At 38.5% G+C, this 14200-nt stretch overlaps 1 protein-coding gene across 4 annotated transcripts in view; it reads left to right on the top strand.

The window, feature by feature from the left end:
* The window catches only part of LOC106878426 (uncharacterized), a 61216-nt gene extending 51442 nt beyond the window's left edge, over positions 1-9774 (top strand). For all 4 annotated transcript variants that reach the window (XM_014927634.3, XM_089338301.1, XM_089338303.1 and 1 more), the window contains exons 10-12: positions 1476-1631; positions 2950-3207; positions 9252-9774. In XM_014927634.3, coding sequence (XP_014783120.1) covers positions 1476-1631; positions 2950-3207; positions 9252-9359 — 522 coding nt within the window. In that variant the 3' untranslated portion in view covers positions 9360-9774. The remainder of the gene's footprint in view (positions 1-1475; positions 1632-2949; positions 3208-9251) is intronic.
* The last annotated feature ends 4426 nt before the right edge of the window (positions 9775-14200 follow it).

Genomic DNA, 14200 nt, shown 5'->3' with positions numbered 1-14200 from the left:
AACAAACCTCTCTCTCTCACTCACACTCTGTCTCTTACAAACACACACATACATAAATGTATACAAACATATTTACAAAGACACACGTGTGTATGCGCGCGCGTGTGCTCCGGTATTGACGTAACCGGCAAAAAGCTTCACTCTCTATTTTGTGTGTTCGTGTGTGTGTTCGTGTGTATGAGAGAGAGAGAGAGAGAGAGAGAGTAAATACTACATACACACCGCTCTCTCACTCTGTCTCACACACATACACGCACACACACACACACACCGCTTCACTCACTCACACTCTGTCTCTTACAAACACACACATACATAAATGTATACAAACATATTTACAAAGACACACGTGTATATGCGTGCGCACGCGTGGGTGGGTGGGTGGGTTCCACAATCGCCATCTATTTCAATTACTCTTGTGAGGATATTCACGTAAATCATTTTTTTCATTTAATCCCCATTTTAATTTCCGTAAAAGTTTCCAAGTACCAATGAGGCTTTTTGGCACATCTTCAATTTTCCCCATTCATGAGAGGCGCCCAGCCATCATTCATCTGAGAGTCCATCTACAGAATGTCCTCAAATTTCTATACAGCATATTTTGCCTTTTTTTCTTCAAGTATATAAGCAACAATTTCATTCCCGAGCAACGCCGGGTGCCTCTGCTAGTATATATATATATTCCACCTGTAACTGCCCCAAGGGACTGATCTCGAAATACCTTGACCGTGTCCTTGCCCCCCCCCCCCCCCCCAATGGTTTCCCTCCTCTTATGCATCCATGGCACTGATCATGCTCTTCGTCTTTTCAACTCTTTCTCCTTCCCTCCTGGCCCCTCTAAACTTTTCTTCACTCTTGATATCAAGAATCTATTTATGATCCCACTCAATGAAGGACTTCTTGCCCTCAAACACTTCCTAGACCTTTGACTCAACCCCCATCCTGACACGTCCACACTTCTTCCTCAGGTCGAACTTGTTCTCTCCTTCAACTGCTTTTTGTTCGCAGGGGAGTTTTACCAGTAAGTCTTGGGAGTGGCTATGAGAATGAGAATGTGCCCCAACTACATTATCATCAACATTTAATGTCCATTTTCCATACTGGCTTGGGTTGGACAGTTTTACAGGAACTGGCAAGACCAGGGGTTGTACTAGATAACCCATGCCAGTATGGAACATGGATGTTAAATAATGAAGATGAGGATGACAATGGTTTCTATACATGTTCCATCTACTAAAATTCACTCGTAAGGCTTTGGTTGGTCTAAGAGTATAGTAGAAAACACTGAAAGTACTGTGCAGTGGGAGTAAATAAAAAATCTTGTGGTTGCAAAGAAATTTTGCAACCTCACAACCAAACCAGGGCCTTGAATGAACTTTGAACCTCTTGATATCATGAATTTAATCTTTTTACACACAACTTTTCTCAGACATTTTCATATTTAATTTTGTTCTTTTTATCTCTTTTTTTTTCAGGTAGAAGAAAAGAAGGAACTGCAAGAACAGATAGATTTCCTTACTGCAAAAACATATGCAACTGAAGAATCTTATCAAGTACAAGAAGACAAATATAATAAGATAAGGAGTGAAAAGGAAGAGCTTTTAGCTGAGAATGAACTCCTTAAGACCCAGGTATGTAAAAAAAGAAAATTCATAAACATCATCATTTCAGATTTCACCTTTTTCTTACACCTTCCTATATTATCTATGGTATTTCATCTTTATCAAAATTTACTCAAAACTGATTGCCATTATTTTGCATGGATTCCTACCATTCTAGTGAGCCTCAGAAAACACTGTTAGAGTCTAATAAAAGCGTGTTTATTTTTATTTCAATCATATAACTTAAGGTTTTGTACAGCCAGTCTTAATTGGCTGACTGAACTCACCTGTGAGTGGAAGAGAGTAACAGAAAATAGCCGAAAAATTTTAAGTCTCAAGCTGATCATATGGCACTGGAGATTTTGTGATATCTCCTATTTTACATTTATCAAATGAGTCTTTCTTAAAAGAGAAGGGTTTATGGGAAGCAGGTAAAGAAAATTAAGAATATTTCTAATTTTTTTTTTTTTGCAGCTGAGCAGCTTGGGTGGTAAATATTATAGGATTTCCCAATGAACCTGTTAGTAACATGTAACCTTGGTCTAGTGAAATCTTTGCTCTGGTTAAATAAATAAACTTTCATACATAAATCAAGTAATTTTTTGCTAATGCTTGGACATTAGATAAAAGCACACACACACACACACACATACATATATATATATATATATATATATATATATATATATATATATACACACACATACAGGTCGTTGTCAACTTACGACTGATTGACTTTATGATAATTGGTGCATCAGCTCTTGGCAGCAATAATAAATAGTCCAACTGAAATCTAATGGGTTTAATTTCTTAGAAATTAACCCGTTTACGTGTGATGTCAGTTAATAAACACTTCCCCTAGGTTTGGTTATCGATTGCCACTGTAGTTATCCCAAGTGTTGGATGAATATCCTATCGCGGAGACATCGAGGCAACCTAGTATTTGTTTATAAGACGACTGCTTAAGACTCTGAATGTTTTTACTAACGCCAGTATAAAAGTATAATACAGAATGCTGTGTGTGACTTTTACCTGGGAATGTACTTTAAGAATGTAAACATATAAAACAAAGCGATGTAGGTCTATAGACTGACTTACAACCAGTGAGTCAGAATCAATTATGGTCATAAGTTGATGACGACCTGTATATATATATATATATATATATATATATATATATATATAGTTAAAAAAAACATAAAAAACAATAACAAAAGAACAACAAAGTGAGGACATGATACGGATAGTGTTATTGGACGCTCGGGAAAGGAAAGAGATATATATATATATATATGGATGAATAGATAGAGATATATAAATAAATTGTTTGTTTGTATTTTATTTGCAGGCTGAGGTATTCAAAGCAGATTTTGATGCTGAAAGAGAAGGTAGTACAAGCCAAAAGCGTGATATAGAAAAATTAAAGCAAACTATGAAACATCTTGAGCTTGCAAACAAACGGCTAGGAGCTGAGAACCAAGACTTATTGTCTCGGATAGAAAGGCACACTGAGCAACAATTATCTGAGATGCGGCAGAGATGCTCAACCAGTTTGAAACCTACATCAAAATGGAAACACAATAATGAATATGCTTCAACTTCTGGGGTATGTCAGTAAATTTTTATGATGTGTGTGTGTGTGTGTGTGTGTATGTAAAATAACTAAATACTTTCTCATAGCTTAAACTCTATACTTCAGTGACCACCAGATAATGGCACTCTGTCGGTTACAACAACAAGCGTTCTAGTTGATCTGATTAATGGTACAGCCTGCTTGTGTAATTAATGTGCAAGCAGCTGAACATTCCACAGGCATGTGTATCCTTAATATAATTTTTAGGGATGTTCAGCATGATACAGAATATGATAAAGGCTGGCCCTTCGAAATTCAGGTACTTCTCATTTTCAGCAGCTGAGGGGACTGGAGCAATGTGGAGTAAAGTGTCTTGCTCCACTGAGAATCAGATTCACAACCTGAGGATCATGAACTGAATACCCTAACCACCAGAGAAAAAAACTGTTAATTATACTTCACTAGCAGTATAGCCCAGCTTTGCCCGGGATTAAGTTGGGGTTATTAAGCTAATCAAGTTCTTTATTTCAAACCAAACTAAGTAACATGACGTCAAATTTGGGCAGAATCAGTGTTGCAGCTGGAGTGCATGGGTTGGGAGTTTGATCGGCAGAGGTGATCAGGTTACACATGCCATCCCTTTCAAAACACCACCGCCATCATCTGACCCCTCTTTGCTCATGGGTTAGGAACCCTTCCAGCAAGGAAAACAGAATGACCAAAAGGGCTCCCGATTCTCTGTGTCAGAAGCGGTTCTGTTCAGATCACAACGAAGTCTTAAGTATATATATATATATATATATATATATATATATATATATATATATATATATATATATATATGAGAACACGGATGTTACGAAAGTAAAACGTTAATGTTCGAAACTGCAGCAGTCCATAGATAATTCTTTATTCTGTATATTTCTCATTTTGTCCTGTTCTGGCGTTTTGTGAAATTTTTCTGGAGAATATTATTTTTCTTTGTGGTTGGGTCGTTGATGACCTCTTTCTAGCATACTGGATGTCCACCTAGTGGTCATCCCTTATACATGTGTAATACAATTTTTTCTGAATTTTCAGATTTGTTATATGCTAGGCTACTTGGTTTTAAATTGAATTAATATTCAATTTATCATCCTATCTATATAAATATATATATATATATATATATATATATATATATATATATATATATATATATATATATATATATATATATATATATATATTTATATGAACAACACACACATACACACACGCACGTATGTACACCAATTGCATACATATTTTTTGTACGCATACATGTTTGTATGTGTGTGTGTGTGTGTTGCCCGTATATCAACAAAACACACACACCTTGCCTTGCATATATATACGGATAAATGATTTGAAATAAATATATTTTGGAAACGGCGATTTACGGTACAGTACCTAGAAACGTGAAAATCAGACCACATGGGTTTCTTTACATCAATTCGGCAGTTTCCATGAAAAGTGTTGGGAAAGAACGCGAAAGAGATAGAGAGAGCGCGCTCTCCCTCTCTATCTCTCTCCCTCCCTTACATTTATCTCTCTTTCTTTCTTTCTTTCTCTTTCTCCCTGTCTCACACACACAGCAACATTACACACACACACATGTTGCTCTCTCACATTAACAAAAGAACTTCACATACACACCACACTTTCTGTCTCGCATACTCACTATAAAAATATAGCGTCTATTTCTTTTTGGCAACATGTGTTTTGTGTGTAATGTTGCTGTGTGTGTGTGAGAAAGAAAGAAAGAAAGAAAGAAAGAAAGAGAGATAACTGGCATGTGTATGTAAGGGAGGGAGAGATGGAGAGAGAGAGAGAGAGAGAGAGAGAGTATTTTTTTCTTTTGGCTTGTTTGCTGCGTTTTTTTTCTTTTTGCTTGTTGCTTGCTGCTTACCACACAGACGCTGGCAAACAAAATGTATCTCTCCTTCACCCTCCCTCTCACAAACATACAATTTCTCTCTCTCTCTCATGCACGCACAGATTTGACTTCGCCATGTCAACAAACTTCAAAATTGGTAAAAGTTTATCGATTTTTACAGCTATACTTGGGTGTCTCTGAGAGGAAAACTTGACAAAAATGCACATAAGGTCATGACACATCTCCTCCTAAAATTGAAGTGACATGCGTGCTAATTTGTGGACGTGCGTAAACTACATTCACGTATACACACACACACACACATCCTCTCTTTTATATATATACAGATTTCTGTTCTTTTATATCCCTCAGTATGGGTTTTTTCGTTTGTATATATATATATATATATATATATACCTGCATGTATGTATATATATGTACATGTATATATATATATATATACATGTATGTATATATATATGTATATATGTATATATATATATATATATATATTTATTTATATATCATCATCATCATCATCATCGTTTAACGTCCGCTTTCCATGCTAGCATGGGTTGGACGATTTGACTGAGGGCTGGTGAAACCGGATGGCAACACCAGGCTCCAATCTAATTTGGCAGAGTTTCTACAGCTGGATGCCCTTCCTAATGCCAACCACTCAGAGAGTGTAGTGGGTGCTTTTACGTGTCACCCGCACGAGGGCCAGTCAGGCGGTACTGGCAACAGCCACGCTCAAAATGGTGTCTTTTATGTGCCACCCACACAAGCCAGTCCAGGGGCACTGGCAACGATCTCACTCGAAAATCCTACGAAGGCCAGTCAGGCGGTACTGGCAACGGCCACGCTCAAAATGGTGCATCTTATGTGCCACCCGCACAAGAGCCAGTCCAGGGGCACTGGCAACGATCTCACTCGAAAATCCTACGAAGGCCAGTCAGGCGGTACTGGCAACGGCCATGCTCAAAATGGTGCATCTTATGTGCCACCCGCACAAGAGCCAGTCCAGGGGCACTGGCAACGATCTTACCTGGCTTGCCGGGTCTTCTCACGCACAGCACATTTCCAGAGGTCTCGGTCAGTAGTCATCGCCTCGGTGAGGCCCAAGGTACGAAGGTCTTGCCTCACCACCTCAGCCCAGGTCTTCCTGGGCCTACCTCTTCCACGGGTTCCCTCAACTGTTAGGGTGTGGCACTTTTTCACGCAGCTATCCTCATCCATTCTCACCACATGTCCATACCAGCGCAATCGTCTCTCTTGCACACCACAACTGATGCTTCTAATGTTCAGCTTTTCTCTCAAGATACTTACTGACCGAGACCTTTGGAAATGTGCTGTGCGTGAGAAGACCCGGCAAGCCAAGTGAGATCGTTGCCAGTGCCCCTGGACTGGCTCTTGTGCGGGTGGCACATAAGATGTACCATCTTGAGCGTGACCGTTGCCAGTACCGTCTGACTGGCCTTTGTAGGGTTTTCGAGCGAGATCGTTGCCAGTGCCCCTGGACTGGCTCTTGTGCGGGTGGCACGTAAAAGGCACCATTTCGAGCGTGGCCGTTTTCGTGCGGGTGACACGTAAAAGCACCCACTACACTCTCTGAGTGGTTGGCATTAGGAAGGGCATCCAGCTGTAGAAACTCTGCCGAATTAGATTGGAGCCTGGTGTTGCCATCCGGTTTCACCAGTCCTCAGTCAAATCGTCCAACCCATGCTAGCATGGAAAGCGGACGTTAAACGATGATGATGATGATGATATATATATGCATATATATCATCATCATCATCATCATCATCGTTTAACGTCCGCTTTCCATGCTAGCTCATGTGCGGGCGACACATGAAATCTTTCGAGCGGGATCGTTGCCAGTGCACCTGGACTGGCTCATGTGCGGGCGACACATGAAATATTTCGAGCGAGATCGTTGCCAGTGCCCCTGGACTGGCTCTTGTGCAGGTGACACATGAAATTATTCAAGTGAGTTCGTTGCCGGTGCCCCTGAGCTGGCTCTTGTGTGGGGTTGTTGTAGGATTTTCGAGCGGGATCGTTGCCTGTGCTCCTGGGCTGGGGCTGTTGTGCAGGTGACACATGAGGTTTCTCGAGCGAGATGAGCATGGCCGTTGCCAGTACCACCTGACTGGCCTTCGTGCGGGTGACACGTAAAAGCACCCACTACACTCTCTGAGTGGTTGGCGTTAGGAAGGGCATCCAGCTGTAGAAACTCTGCCTAATCAGATTGGAGCCTGGTGTAGCCATCTGGTTTCACCAGTCCTCAGTCAAATTGTCCAACCCATGCTAGCATGGCTACAGTCACATGGCCGATATAAGTAAAACAATAAAAAACTATCATTTTAATCTCGAGCAACACTAGGTATGTCTGCCAGTTCATTACTAAATGTGTTTTCCTCTTCTTCATTATTAATAGTAAAGAAGCTAGAAAAGATTGATTGTATTTCGGTCTAATTGTCATTGTAAATGACTGGTGCTTTCCTTTCTCTGTCTCTATCGCTTCACTCCTTTTCTCTATGGGTAAGAAAGTGAAGAAGTGTGGCTCAGTGGTTAGGTGTATTCAGCCCACAATCGTAAAGTCATGAGTATGATTCCCTGCAGCTCGCTGTTCTTGAGCAAAGCACTCTACTTCACCTTGCTGCAGTCCACTCAGCTGGCCAAAATGAGTTGTAACTGTAATTGAAAGGGGCCAGCCTTGTCACATTGTGTGTGAGGCTGAATCTCCCTGAGAACTATGTTTTGGTATGCATGTCTGTGGAGTACTCAGCCACTTGCATGTTAATTTTACAAGCAGACTGTTCCATTGATCAAATTAACAGGAACCTCGTTATCATAACTGATAGAGTGCTACTTTCTAAAAAGAGTGAAAGAAAAGGAAATGCTCCATATCGTAAGGCAAAAATGTCATGTGTTTAGCATAAGCAGTGAAAGCTAAGGTGAAATAATTGCTATTCTGTTGTGCATTTGCCCTCGACTCGCGCTGAGTTTGATAACAACAGCCTTTGCATCAGTGTTTATCTGGGAGTATGGCCTTCAGATCTGTGAGACCCACAAATGCTGCTGTTAGGACTGGATTAACATCCACAGTGACCATAATGACTAAAAATATTTTCCTGCCCCTATATAGGATCTTTTTTTCATTTTCTTCCAACCACTTGAAGGTTTATCTTGCTCCAGTCCACTCAGCTGGCCAAAATGAGTTGTACCTGTAATTGAAAGGGGCCAGCCTTGTCACATTCTGTGTGAGGCTGAATCTCCCAGAGAACTATGTTAATGGTATGCATGTCTGTGGAGTACTCAGCCACTTGTGAGTTAATTTTATCTTTGTGTAGTAATGAAAAGTGAAAGCAACATCGAATAATTGCTGTAGTTATTTGTGTTTGATTTAACAATGGGTCTATGTATCTATGTATCAACTTTTCTTTCGATCTATGATACATAGATATCTACTGTCTCTCTCACTTTCTCTCTTTCTCTCTCACTTCCTCTGTGTCCCTCCTCTCTCCCACTTTTAATTTAACAATGTGTGTATGTATCTATGCATCTACTTTTCTTGCGATGTCTGTATCAGTCTACTTTGAAAATTCTGATTAACATTTAAAAACACAAAACAAATTCTGTCACCACTCTCTCTCTCTCTCTTTCTCTCTCTCTCTCTCTCTTTCTCTCTCTCTCTCTCTCTTTCTCTCTCACTTCGTCTTTGTCCGCCTCTCTCCCGCTTTGCCACTCACTTCTTCCTTTGAAGTAACTGTAACACACCACAGGTACGTACATACAAAAACAAAAAGTTGGCGTATTAATATTATTGATTATTATTATAATTACGGTGGTGAGCTGGCAGAATCGTTAGCATGCCGGGAGAAATGCTTAGTGGTATTTCATCTGCTGCTACACTCTAAGTTTAAATTCGCCAAGGTCGGCTTTGGCTTTTATCCTTTCGGGGTTGATTGAATAAGTACCAGTTACGCACTGGGGTCAATGTAATCGACTTAATCCCTTCCCCCAAGCTGCCCTTGTGGCAAAAATTTGAAATCGTTGTTATTATTATTATTATTATTATTATTATTATCTGATGTCTTAATGATTCTTCCAATCCACTACTGCCCAAATTCAACTGCTATAGTTAATATAAATGATTATATTATTATTATTTTTACAGATGGAAGCAATGCAACATGAATATGTGGAACAGTACCAATGCCCACAGTGTAACCATGTCTTTCCAGATGCAGATTCTTTAAATTTACATTTTGAAGAACACAAGTAACAAAAATTCGAAACCTGTGATAGCTGTGATAAATAAAGATGTAATATATTCATTTATTTGAAGCTGATGATTCACTCCATTGCTTCTTAGAGTTTCTTGCTCTGTGCAATCATTCAAGTGACAAAAAGATTCATCTTTGCTTTGCATTGAAGATTAGATGCAGTAAAAAAAACTCAATAGCAGTGGAGTGAATATTCAGTTTTGAATCGATAAACTCTACTTTGTGTTTTAAGTACACTTTCTCATATTTTACATCCTCACGTATAGCTGATGATTTGGTCTGTTGTTATTCTGAATTTGTTACGTGTATGACAAAGAGATAATTGCATATATGATATCTGTATTGCCTGAATGCAGTATGCACAATCAAATCATCAGCTTCAAATGAATAAATAAATATGATTATGTATATTAAGTGATTTCATCTCTGGTTTCTACATTCACACTCATATGTATTCTGTGATACCATGGTACCTCAGGCAAGTATCTTCTCCTATAACCTCAGGCTGACTAAAACCTTGCGAGTAGATTTGGTAGATGGCAACTGAAAGAATCTTGTCATGTGTATGTAATAGTGCACACATTTGTATCTCTTTGTCATGATATTTCATGATAGTTGTAAATGGATGTCACTGTCATATAAGCAGTGTCATTGATTTCTAATATTTTGTAAGATCATGTCTGGCTATAGGGAAATATTATCTTGCTTGGAAATAAATGAGTTTGTGACAGGAAGGGCATCCAGCCATAGAATATCTACCTCAATATTCCAAGCATGGAAGAGTGGATGTTAAATGATGAGGATTATATAAACTGTATGCATGGTTATGTGGTTACGAATTTGCTTCTCAACTATGTGGTCTAGACAAATGTCTTCTATAACCCTGCATTGACCAATGCCATATGAAGGAATTTGGTTGATGAAAGAAGGCCATCATGTGTGCGAATATGTTGTGTATGTGTGTGCATGAAAGTTGATAAAACTATGCTGAGCTATGTTGCAATTTGAGTTTGGGTAACAACTGATGATGTTTCTTGACATTTCTTGTTAACAAATCCTTTGCAAGCTTTGCACTTTCAAATTTTTTTGGAATATAAAAAAATCTCTTACTTCAGAACGAGGATTGTTGACGGGAAGAGCATCCGATATCAAAAAACCCTCCTGTCTAAGTCATGGAAAATCAGATGTTAGACAAACACGAACAAGGAGTAATTCTATTTATCTATCTGTTTATTTGTGTATCCTGACATCTCACTTCCTCTGTTTCACACACTTTCTGTTCATATATTGAAAGAGTGCAATACAACTGCAATGACAAAACATAAAAAGTTTCTAGAATGGAGAACAATTATGTGTCTTTATGTGCATGCATTATTTCAAAGTGAGGTGGATTGAATATGTTGATAATAATGTATGTGAAAAGTAGAAGAAACAAAAATAAATTCATTAAAAATTGAGAATAAGACAGGAGTGATGATGAAATATGTCAAAGATTGTTAAAATAAGACAAAGGAGACTGATAAAATAGGACAAAGCAGACTCATAAAGCAGGACAAAGGTGGGCTGATAGAATAAGATTGAACAATAGAATAGGAAAAAGGTGCATTGATAATACATAAAGAAGAGAACCATTTTAAGAACAGAACATGTCTATCTATCTTTGTGTGTGTCATATTTTCCTCTTGTAGTTCCTTTATCTTGCCTACAATTCACCATCACATAAAAGACAACTATAGTTTTCACTTGTGAAGCTCATGGAATTTACCTGTGTTTTGCTAGTGTGATATAAGTAAAGTTTGTTTACAAATTTCACTTCAGCCTGAAATTCATTTTGTTTAGCTATTTGGTATATGTAGGCCATATGATAGATGTGTTAACAACTGAATTTGTTGTGTTAGACTCTGGTGAAAAGTTTAAATTGTAGTTTATTTTTACTTGTAGAAGTTATAGTGCGATGGCTGTTTCATTATATGCTCTCTGTGTGCATGTGTGTATAACAACATGAATATGGATAGAAAAATTCACATCTTTAATTGTAGAATTCATCATACAATTATTGGTGTCCGATATAGTTAGCCAAATTCATTTAATACTGAGTGCTTTATTGATATCTGCCTGGATATTTTAACCCCTTTTTTATTCTTACACACACACACACACACACACACACACACACACACACATTATATATATATATATATATATATATATATATATATATATATATATATATATATATATATATATATATATGTTTATTCATTTATTATTTTACTGGTTTTAGTCAATGGTCTGCAGTCACACTGGGGCATTGTCTTCAAAGGTTTCCGATAAAATGTTGGTACTTATTTCAATGAAATGTTAAACAGACATGACAGGCTTAAACACAATTTCTTCTTACTAAATTCCACTGAAAAGTTTTGGTCAACATAAATGGTGGTAGAAAGCACTTGCCCAACATACAATGCAGTGGGCAGTGCTGTCTTAAGGCATGGGTACACTGTAGTTACCCAGGGTCCCACAGGCCTAGAAACTCAATTCTAATCTATGTATGCTGTAGCTTATTGTCAATCAATAAAGCAATATCAGCCTGTGAACTTGAATTCTATTTATTAAATTAGCATTAAAGAACTTGGAAATCATTTATTTTCTAAAATAATAATGATATAGTTTTTGTTCTGTGAGCAAGTGACTTCTTAGTAAGATGAAGTGACATTAGGCAACTTTTTGTGCAGTGCCAGCAAGGTCATCATGTGGTTTAAAAACAAGAGTGGCAAAAGAAGAGCAAGGTTTACACAGTTTGATGTAATGGACTTCTATCCAGTATATCAAGGCTTTGTTATATAGGGTGCTGGATTTTGCCAGGGCCTATACTGAGATTAGAGGTAAGGGCATTATCAAGTTTGCCAGAAAAACACTGCTCTTCAACAAAGGATCAACAAAGGATCACGCAAACTGATCCCAAGTAATCCTTCAATGTAATGATGTGTGCCTTTGACAGTACTGAAGTGTGTAACCTCGTTGGTTTTTTTGTCATCCTGAATTTACTTCAGAAATTCCTTGAACTAGCTTTGGCAATATTGAGTGGGCTAAATGGCTACACAATTGATAGGCCTATGAAGGTCAGCTAAAAAGTTCATAGGCTGACCAAAATACTCTCATGGAACATAACCGAATGAGGTTTATTTTTCAACATAGTCCCCCTTGGTTGGCATAGTACTCTCCATTGATGGTGTGGCCCTTTTGAAGACAGTCAATAAACACAATGCTTTTTGCATCCCAAAAGCAGGCCATCACCTTCCTTGGTGATGTTCGCCTGCATTGGAGCAGGTGAGGAGGGGTGTTTCCACTGCATAGATTCTTTCTGTCTCTGGTTCAAAGTCATAAATTCAACACTCATCCTGGGTTAAGAAAACATTCAACAAAATCAGCTGGATCCTCCTCAAACAATGACAGATTTTTCCTGTGATATGATCAGCCTAGAGTACTTTTGATGAGGTGTCAGAAGAAGTGGCACTCGCTGAGCAGAAACTTTCATCATGCCAAGTTCATTGTGCAGAATATTCTCAACTCTCTAAAGGAATATATGAATAGCATTGGCTATTTGATTTACACTCAGCCACCTGTCATCCATCACCATGTGATGAACATGATCCATGTTTTCCTCAGTGGCAGTAGTTGCAGGATGTCAGGACCTTGGGTAATCTTCAAGGCTCTCCCTTTCCTTCCTAAATTCAGTTTTCCACTTTTGTTAATAAAGCTGGTGCACTATCCCCTAATGTAGCAACCATGTCAGCATGAATGTGCTTCAGGTCTAAATTCTTCTTTCTGCAAGTACTTGATAACACCAAAGTGCCAAATTTTGTCCATTTTCAAGAGAAGTTGCTACTAGTTATTTTTCAAGTCTTCTTTGAACAGTCAGGTATCAGTTTATCTATAAAGAAACAATGTAGTTATTAATAAGAAGCGCTGAAATTAATGCATGCAAGATTTCACTGGTCTAGCATCACTCCTTTGTACTTAGATTAAGAACTTTTCAGCTCACCCAGCAGAAGAATCTGTGACCTATAAAGAGATCTTTGATGCTGCAGTCCCATACTACAAGGCCCTGGTCACCAGTAAATTTAGGAAAAGAGAAAACGCCACTAGAAAGTGTTGTGGTTCATTCTACCACTTTCTTTCTTAGTTTAAGGGATAAACACTTTCTCTGAACTCATAGGTTCTGTAAAATATGTAATAGATATATACCTTAAGAGTCTCTTTTAGCTATGTACCTAGTATAAAGAAAACATTAGTAGCTTTGTCCATATCTTAGAGGAAGGATAGATTTAACATCCATAAGCTCTTCTTTAATATCCAGATGTTATAAGCTCTAGCTCAATATGTATGGTCATTGAAGGATTACAGCATTAAGTAAATTGATATACTTAAATAGGAGCAGGGGATGCAGGCTGTCTGGCAGACAAAAGAAATAAACTAAAGAATTCACTTCACCTGGACACCTACCTTATCATCATCATCATTGTCATTTAACATCTGCTTTCCATGTTGGCATGGGTTGGATGGTTTGACTGAAGGCTGGCAAGCCAGAAGGCTGCACCAGGCTCCTATCCAAACTGGCAAAGTTTCTACAGCTGGATGCCCTTCCTAATGCCAACAACTCTGAGAGTGTAATGGGTGCTTTTTACTTGCTACTGGCATGCAGACCAGTCAGGTGGTACTGGCATCAACCATGCTTGAATGGTGCTTTTTATGTGCCATCAGAACGGGAGCCAGTCAGGTGGCACTGACAACGACCACACTCAAATAGTGCTTTTTACGTACCACCGGCACGGGACCA

Source organism: Octopus bimaculoides, chromosome 20 (genome assembly GCF_046866305.1).
Source record: "Octopus bimaculoides isolate indiv1 chromosome 20, ASM4686630v1, whole genome shotgun sequence".
Classification (NCBI taxonomy): Eukaryota; Metazoa; Mollusca; class Cephalopoda; order Octopoda; family Octopodidae; genus Octopus; species Octopus bimaculoides.
The sequence above is the reverse complement of the archived record's forward strand: the minus strand, read 5'-3'. Positions and strand labels throughout refer to the sequence as shown.